The 8,880-nt window shown below is 57.7% G+C and overlaps 1 protein-coding gene across 1 annotated transcript; it reads right to left on the bottom strand.

The window, feature by feature from the left end:
- Nucleotides 1-641: 641 nt before the first annotated feature.
- FADD (Fas associated via death domain) lies at nt 642-8,528 on the bottom strand. The gene is made up of 2 exons (XM_026482969.4): nt 8,068-8,528; nt 642-5,601 (listed from the first exon to the last, which is right to left on the bottom strand). Exons 1-2 carry the CDS (start codon nt 8,351-8,353, stop codon nt 5,225-5,227), a joined length of 663 nt encoding a protein of 220 aa, XP_026338754.1. The 5' UTR covers nt 8,354-8,528; the 3' UTR covers nt 642-5,224.
- Nucleotides 8,529-8,880: the final 352 nt, after the last annotated feature.

Raw genomic sequence — 8,880 nt, 5'->3', positions numbered from 1 at the left:
CCTGCCTGCAGAGGGACTCTTGGGGTGGCCTGTGTGATTCAGGGGGTGGGAGACATCTCCCTGGGGTCCTCGGATGGACCTCGCTGGGACTAGGCACCATGAAGGGCAAATCGTGGGGCTCGGTCCCCATGGGATATGCTGGCTGGGGGTGCCGCATTGGCGATGGACAGGGGGTTAGCCTGGCCCCAGAGAGAACGCTGCTGGCCTGCCCGCATCTGCCCCAGCCGGGACTGTCACAGCTGGACCACCCCCTGCGTGTGCCCAGGGGAGTGGGGGGCTCAGGCAAGGCTGCCATCAGACTGGGTGTTTGAGCAGGGCCTTAGGCCCAGAAGGGACCCGGGATGGGAGTTCAGGGACGAGGTGCACGGGGCCGGGTGGCCCTCCTGTGTATCGTGATGCTGCCGGGCAGGTTGATCCTGAGGGGCCTGGGGACCCTTGGAGTTGAGTTTCTCCAGCCAGAAACCCCTTTGGGAAGAGCAGCAGGGACCTGGTCTCCTGGTGATGAGCAAGGTTTCATGATCACGTTACCTCAGTACCTACAAACATAAGGTCAGATCCAATCTTATGCTTCTGGGCCTTGTAAACTGTAAAATACCAATAAAATTACAGATCAGGGAGAGAAAAGGCCACAGGACACACAATTTAGATTAAGATCACAATAAAAAGCACAGTTAATTTAATGAGGCCTGCTTTTTGTGGCAAAATGTACTAACATTTATCCTTTTAGCCATTTTTGAGGGCCACTCAGCACATTCACACTGCTGGGGACATCCCCACCAACCGCCTGACAGGCAGGTTTGGGGGATCGGGCAGCCTCGTGTCGGACTGATGCCCGAGTGACTCAAAGAGCCCGGATGTTATTCTATTCAAGCCACACCACGAGAGCACCATCCACAGGTCCTGTGCTCAGGCTCAGTGAGGACGCCATCCAGCACTGAATCGGTCTCTGTTCCTTGCTGACAATTAATGCGGTTAGTATACACGTGTGACTCTTGCTGTCTGTGTCACTTAGTCGGAGACTTAAGACACAGGCCTTCTTTGATGAAAGGGGATCTCCACTGCCAATTTTCCCTGCAGAAGGGAAGCTCTGTCTCTATCAGCACATGTTGGGTGACTGGCTGTCTTCACGTGAGCACAGCCCTGCTTGCCGGCCGGGTCCAAACAGCACACACAGAATCACGTGGCTAGAAAGCGTCAGCAAGATGACTCAGAGGCGGTATCATGGAAATACAAACACAAACCTAAAACATACGCAGGGAGCTTGCGGTTGCTAAGAAGTCAGGGGTCTGTAGTCGGATATTGCTTGTCTGGGGGCTGATGGCAGGTGGGGTCCTCGAGAGAAGGGATGGGGCTCCATTGGGGGGGGGGGGGAGGAGTGCAGGATAGGGCATGGAAAGGAGAGGCTGTTACGTATGGAAGCAAGTCCCAAGGGGGAGGGGGCCCAGTCTCCACCTTTGGCAACTGGGTGGATCGTGGTGCCAGGCATAGAACCAGAGTCAGGCGCGGGGAGATGCGGAGTCTGTGCGGAGGAGAGAATAAAGCCTGACCCCCATGACACCCATGGCCTAAACCCTGGACCCGTGAATGTGCGCTTATATGGCAAAAGGTGTTGACCCCTTGGCAGCTGACAAGAAGGGTCTGGGGCTTCAGAGAACCATGTGGCAGGCACCGAGGACCTGGCAGGTGAGGCTCAGGGCCTGGCTTCCCTGGGTGCTAAGTGGGAAGAGGGTTCTGGATGTGCAGGGACAGGAATATGGGGTCTGAGATGTGGTGGCCAGAGGAAGGAGAACCAGCAGGAGAAAATGTCATGCAATTACCACGACAAGCATTGAATGCCCCGGACGCTGAGCAACTGACCACGAAGTACACAGTGGTTTTGGCGACCTGGGACCTCACAGGTGCAGCTTGCGGCGGTGGGGGAGTGGTCCTGGGGTGGTAGGAAGACGCAGCAGGGGAGCAAGGAGATGAGATGCGGGAGGGTCTGCCTGGACCCTGCTCCAATGCAAGCCTCTGGAAGGGTCTAACAGAGCCCTGTGTGTGTGCATGTCCACAACCCAGCAGGGCTGGCTGGGGTGGGAGGGCAGAGGGGGAGTGAAGCCGGGAAATCTGGGAGGCCATGAGACTAGGGAGTCGGCCCTCTGTTCCAGGAAACACTTGACGAAACTCCCCTTCGTTGGCCTGACATCGCCCACAAAGCACGTACATTTGGGCCTTTCCCCTGTCTTTCTCGGGAGAAAAAGAACTAAGAGCAAAAGGTGGCTCTAACTTTAACTTTCAAGTAAACCATATGACTTGTGAGCAACCTTTACTGGAAGTACAGATTCCACAAAAAAGTCTTACAAAAAATATTAATGGAACAGAAGTTGTTTTTTGCGATGCTGCCGCAACAAATTCCTCTGAACATTCTAGCCATTCCCGTGCCCAGGGCGGGTGTCACTGGTCCCGTCCAAGGTCCTGGTTCCGATCGGATGTCAGTCAGACCCATCCCAGACCTCCCTTGAAGCAGTGCCTCAGATCACTGGTGGGGAAGACACGGAGACGTGCGGGCGACAGGCGACATCTCAGGAGCAGCGGCCATGGGCGGGCCCGCTGCAGTGAGGTCATGAGGGACAGAGCTCCGCGGCTCTGGGTGACATGTTGCTGCTTACTTTCGAAGCACCTGAGAAGCAAGTTGCCACAGATTCGGGCAAGCACTTGGTATTCATTGAATCGTCCCGTTTTAGGGTGATGAAGCCACAAGGGGCAGAGCCAGCGGTGGACCCCAGGTCACACCCGAAAGCCCGCGTGCTCTGTGGCTCTCTGGGGACACCCCCACCAAAGAGTCCAAGCTACACCTAGTCCTTTATCTGGCGGACAGTGAAAACACATTACAGAAAATATAGAAAATGCAGGAAGTATAAATATCATTTAAAAACCATCCTTCTCGAAGACTTGCCGTGCATCTTTCCATTTCTGGTGCCCATACAAGCTTTTGTGCTTTTGCTATCTGCTTGTGTCTACTTTCACTACACTTTTCCTCTTGTTCCACAAAGTAGGGGAAACCGTGTGCTTCCCAAGGGGCAGTCTCCTTGTCCCGTTGCTGTGCCTCAAAGCCTGGCATGGGGCTGCTGAGGGCGGAAGCCTCCCGAACACAGACGCGTGAACGGGCTGAACAAACGCGGGCCTCCATCCGGCTCTGAGCCAGCATCTGCTGGGGGCGGCTGTCAGTGTAAGCTGACCCCGCATCACCAGGCTCCAGGCTCTGCCCACCTCCGGGCCCGCAAACCGGGCGGCGCGCACGGCCTAGCGGCGCAGGATGGAGACTCTCCTCCCGTCATCTATTCGGAGTCTTGGGATTCAGATCCCGGCCTCGAGGGGAGGCCACGTGCAGCTGCTCCAGAGCCCTGCTCTTCCTCCCTCACTGCGTGGCCAGCAGCTGCTCTCCACGGAGGACCCGGGATGCGAGTGCGGGGGGGAAACCTGGTGCCCTCACACCTTGGGGGACTGGGAGACCGGCCACAAGAGCGAGCTGGCCACGGACTATTTCCGGTGCGGAAACCACAGGTCATCGAAGCCTCTATCACAGCAGCGTGAGGGTATGACGGAGGGAGAGGCGTGCAGGGGGAGGCAGGTGCACGTGCAGGGGGAGGCAGGTGCACGTGCGGGTGTCTGGCATCTACCCTTCCGGCAGCTTATCTCATAAGCCATGAGGGAACGGAGAACGTCTGAAATCTGCCTCTGTTCGAGAAACAGGGACATGATTTTTCAGCAAACCTTCTCTCCAAAGAGACCCGTCAGCCAAGCCGCCGACACTCACTGGCAGTGCTGACGCGTCTATGACGCACAGGCCGGCTCCGCCTGAGGCCCAGAGAGCAGGTGTGCCGGCAGCGGGGAAACGCGGCGCACGGCACAGGGCCAGGCTGCGCCGCCATGGCACCCTGAGCTTGTGAGCTGCCTAACCCGTGCTCCTGGCCACGAGCTGGGGGTCTACAGAGCAGGGCCACGTCACTCTCACTTCCTGCGGCAGCCCCAGCCCCTCGCCGTGCAGGGGCTAAGGCTGGTCTGCAGCTTAGCAGGACGGCGTGCGCAGGATCTCAGCAACCTAAGGCCACGGTGGGCGTGGCGGGACATCACGTGTGGCTTTTCCAAGGTCACAGCTGGAAGGCCTGAACAAGGGACAGCCACCTGGCTCTCTGAGGCCTCTCAGCGGGAGGCGGGCCCGAAGCTGGTGAAAGGTGGCCTCCAGCAGACCAGTTTGCTGAGCGCACACGCTCCCCTTGTTAGTGGCTCCTGGAGCTGTTATGAAGCCCAGCTGCCAAGTTCACGGTTCAGCCTAAGAGAGGCGGCAAGCGGTACCGAAACTGACCACAAAGGGACTTTTGAGAATATGAAGTAATGCTCAACAGGAATGTAAAATTCTTTGTATTATGGAGCTTTCCACTGTCAAGGAATAAGCTTTAGTAGGATTGCCACAGAAGCAGAAACACCACTTTTTAAAATTATAAGATCCTGTTATCAGAATGATTTTGATACAAAATAGTAATTAGCTGTGGCATCACAGAAATCCTAATATTTCTAAGAACTAACGTTTGTAGAGCACCGACTGTGTCAATCACCCGAGCACCTAACAGTCCCACCGCAAGCCTTCCTCCCCAGTCTTACTACCCCTCCTGACACCCTCAAGGGCCATGAGCCCACTAGGTATCCCCACGCCACCTGCCCCGGTGTATGGGTCTTCACGGACGGCCTCAAGGCCTCTGGCTGTCTGTGGCAGCACAGAGTGACCGAGTGGTCCCAGTGTGGGCTCTGGAGCCTGACAGCCTTGGCTCCACTCCCAGCTCTCCCACTGCCAACCGCACACAGCTTCCCCACCCCAAGAGTAACAATGCTGATCACCGCTGATATTGAAGGTCCTTCTGTGTGCGGGGCATGGATAAAAAACTCCCCCCACCCAGGGACTCATTTCCAGGGACAAGAGACTCTCCCCCTCAAGAGCCATCGTGACAAGTGAATGAAAGCACGTGCACAGTGCCCGAAACCCTGCCGGGCACAGAGTAAGCGCCCCGTGAACGCCCACTCCGATTAAGAAGCCAGGCGTGGCTCGAGCGCTGGGGACCCCCCCGCCCCAGCTCACGGCCAGGTCTTCACAGCACCGGCGAGTGGAAGGCACTTGGTCAGCCTTGGTGGGGGGACCCAAGCTGGGGCTGTGCGGATGCCCTCGGGCCCCCGGAGAAGATCAGCTGGGTCACCAGGGGGCCCCCAAGGCGGGCCCATCCGAGTCCCAGGATGTCAAGGACACGGAGATGCTGCCACCACCACCTGTACTGCTCTCGTTCTCGTTCTCATTTTCGAGGCCCTGGGCCTGCTGATGCTCCACGATGAGGTCGGCCACCAGGTTCAGCTGGCAGGCCCTGAGCACCCTCACCAGGTGGGACACTGTCGCCTCCTCCGTCTTGGTGCTCTTCCAGACTCTCAGTGACTCCCTCACCTGCTCTGTCAGGTTGCGGGGGTATTTCTCCTCGATGGCATCGATCTTGGCATCTGTCACTTTAAGGTGACGGGCCAGTCTTCTCCAGTCCTTCCCCACGTTATCACAGATGATGTCAAATGCCGCACGCAGGTCTGGGGAGAGAAGAAAATGATTTATCAGAAGTCTGGGGAGCGTGTTAGGAGATAAGTAACCCCACATTCCCAGTGGGCTTCTCAGTGCTGACCTAAGTGCTGGGGATGTAAGAGGTCCTCTTGCAGAGGCTGGAGTCACCCAGCAGCAGGGGCCAGGGGAAGGTCAGAGAAAGCCCAAGGGGGGCCTCCAGTCCTGCCCCCAGCCCACTCCAAAAACACTGCCCAAAAGGGGTGGCCTGCTGAAGAGGTGATGGCTGGCGTGGGTGGCAGTGGAGCTAATGGCGGAATGGGGAAAACTGAGGGAGGGCCTGGGAGATGTCCAACGGAAGGAAAAGGAATTGCTCCCCCACCCCACCCTGTAGTGGGTTAAATGGTGGCCCCTAAAGCATTATGTCCACCTCAAATCCCTGGCGCTGCGAATGTTAACTTATTTGGAGAAGGGTCTTTGCAGATGTGATCAAGTGGAGGACCTTGGGGTGAGGTCATCCTGGATCATCCAGGTGGGTTCGAAATACAGTGACAAGTACCTTTACAAGAAAGACAGAAGAGGAGGCCGTGTGACCATGGAGGCAGAGACTGGAGAGAGGTGGCCATTTGCCAAAGAATGCCCGGAGCCCCCAGACCCTGGAAATGGTGGAAGGAGGAAGCCTGGCTCTGCCGACAACTTGACTTCTGACTTCTGGCTCCAGGACTGGGGAGGATCAGTTCCATGTTGCTTCAAGGCCCCGAGTTCTGGTCCTTTGTACGGCAGCCCGGGGCAAGAAAATGGCAGCCTGGGGCAAGAAAATGGCAGCCCGGGGCAAAAAAATGGCAGCCCGGGGGCAAGAAAACCACCCAAATCTTTGGAAGCCGCCTGGACTGACCACCAGTCTTCGGTCCCTGGCTACCAGGTCCTCATCTGCTGAAAGGTCACAACTGAGACCAGCTGGTGTGGCATTACAGACCCTAACAGGCGGTTTCTGGAATGGAGGGCAAGCAGAGAGGAAGCACAAAATGCTGCTTGGAGGGCCCCAGCAAACGTGTATCTTCAGCTACAGACCCCCAAGATGCCGTCAGCCTGTGTGCCGACTCTGCTCTGGCCCCTGGAGGTGGGCAGGTGGGCACCTGTGTTACTGTGACCACTGGTACAGAGGGAGAAACCGAGGCACAGGGAAGCGAAGTGATTTTCCTGATGTCATACAGCTAGACAACGGCACAGCCAGAAAGCGAAACCCTGACAAGTCTGGTGCCGGTCCACTCTCGACCAGGACGCTGTCCCGTCTTCTGTGCGAGAGTAATACCGGATGGGCCCTCATGAACCCACCCCTACCTGCTAATCTCTGGTGAACTCTCCCGCAACACACCGTATCTACACACATACAAACACAGACGGACACATAGAAATCTAAAATGTTATGATCTGTATTTTGTGAACTGCCTTTTAAATGTATTATTTCAACAATCTGCCGTCCACTGAATGTCCTTGAAAACATAATTCTTCTATGTCCTGTTCTGTTTGCACAGCACTGAGTGTATCGTTTATATACAGGTCTTTACAGAGTAACACCTGTGTTGTCACAGGTCTGTCCTTTCTGATTTGGTGACCGGAGGACTGATGCCAGGCCAGAGCTTCAAGCCTATGGGGGGTGTCCTGGAAGCACCCCCCATCACCCCCTCCCAGGGCTCGGAGAACACGGGGGTATGGCTGAGAAACCCTGCTCTACCCAGGTCTCATTTTTATTCCTCGAAACCTCGGCAAGCCCCAGGGGAGGGTGGAGAGAGGGGAAGCCTGAGCACAGGGTAGGAAGCCACACAGAATGGACTTGGTCAGAGAGTGTAGGTGCTAACACCACCCACCCACCCACTCACGGCTACCTCAGTTCAGTCCTAGTTAGCAATGGGCTGTGCATCTTAAGCTCCTCACGTCACCTTCCAGCCATGGCCCCCTGGCTTGTAAGACACGAATAAGAATAGAGAGCAGAACCTAACTATGGGGCTATCCTGAAAACTTAACGGCGGGCTAGAGCCATTTTCAGTACTGTTCTCACTGCGTCAAGGGCACCAGTGGGGCATTCCCAGAGGCAGAAGGAAAGCGAAAGCAGCAGCCGCTGGCTCACCTAGCTCCTCCCATCCAGAGGAGGTGAGCAACGCCCTTTCCTTTGTAGTAATTTCTAATTAAGCCGGAGGAAGGGGGCTGATGGAGAAAATACTGAATTGGTATGTGTTTTCACGTTTTCCAACCCAGAGTAAGTCAACTTTTATGAGTTCTGGCTCTCCCATCTGCAAAGTGGGCAGTTCACCAGTCTCCCAGGAGTGTTCAAAGCAAATCTGCTCAAATCGAACCTGGAAAAGGTTAGCGCGGCTGGCTGGCCACAACTACTGCTGGGCAAACTGGCCCTGCCTCCGCCGGGCCCGGGCTCGGTCAGTCCCCTAGCCTCCCGGGCCCCGCCCCGCCCCTCCTCCCGGTCCCCGGCCCGCAGCGCCCACCTCGCTCCTCCGGCGGGGCCCTGCCCGCCGCGCCCGCCTCGAAGTTGTCCAGGCGCTGCAGCAGGTCCTGGCGCCGCAGGGAGACCAGCAGCTCGCGCAGCAGCTCGGTGTGCTCGGAGTCCAGCTCGTTCTGCTCGAGCAGCACGTTGAAGAGGTCGAGGCCGCTGTGCACGCGCTCCAGCTTCCTCTTGCCCACGCGGCCCCGGCACAGGAACTTGAGCTCGGTCAGCTCGTCGTTCGACAGGCCGGTCGACACCGAGTGCAGCAGCACCAGGAACGGGTCCATGGCGGCGGGCCGCGGTGGGGCCCGGCCCGGCCCTCCGCGCGTGCCCCGTTCCGCCCCACCGTCCTCTTGGCTGCCCGGCGGCCCCCCGCGGCCCCCTGCGGCCCCGGCGGCCCGGCGTCTGCGTCACAGACCCCGCGCCGCAGACCCCAAGTCCTTGGCCCTACCACCGGAAGTCCGTGCCTACGCCCACTTTCCCGAAGTCTCGCGAGACCTCCGGGACCCGCGCATGCGGCCCTGGCCCGACTGAAGGCGTTTCCGCCCTGGAGGCAGGAGGGCGCCGCCGGGGGATTTCGCTGGAGAGCTTGTGGCGCGGGGTTGGAGGGCTTCCGAGCCTGCGCCCTGAAGACCATCTCCCGCGCGGTGGGGTACTGTGGCCAGGGGTCCAAGACCCTGGCGCGGACTGAGAGGGTGGACCTGCGTTTCCCGGGCAGTGTTGCACTGCGGACGCCGATAATAAATGCATTTATTGTTAACATTTGTGAGAGTGCAAAGGGTCTTTTAATGCTCGCTGTGCATTTCTCTGCGGA

The sequence above is a fragment of the Ursus arctos genome, unplaced genomic scaffold (genome assembly GCF_023065955.2).
Source record: "Ursus arctos isolate Adak ecotype North America unplaced genomic scaffold, UrsArc2.0 scaffold_23, whole genome shotgun sequence".
Classification (NCBI taxonomy): domain Eukaryota; kingdom Metazoa; phylum Chordata; class Mammalia; order Carnivora; family Ursidae; genus Ursus; species Ursus arctos.
The sequence above is the reverse complement of the archived record's forward strand: the minus strand, read 5'-3'. Positions and strand labels throughout refer to the sequence as shown.

Coding starts and splice junctions, on each gene's coding strand:
- FADD (XM_026482969.4), bottom strand. CDS start 8,353: ATGGACCCGTTCCTGGTGCTGCTGCACTCGGTGTCGACCGGCCTGTCG. Junction 5,602..8,067: donor GGCCCCGCCGGAGGAGCGAG/GTGGGCGCTGCG, acceptor TTCTCTCCCCAG/ACCTGCGTGCGGCATTTGAC.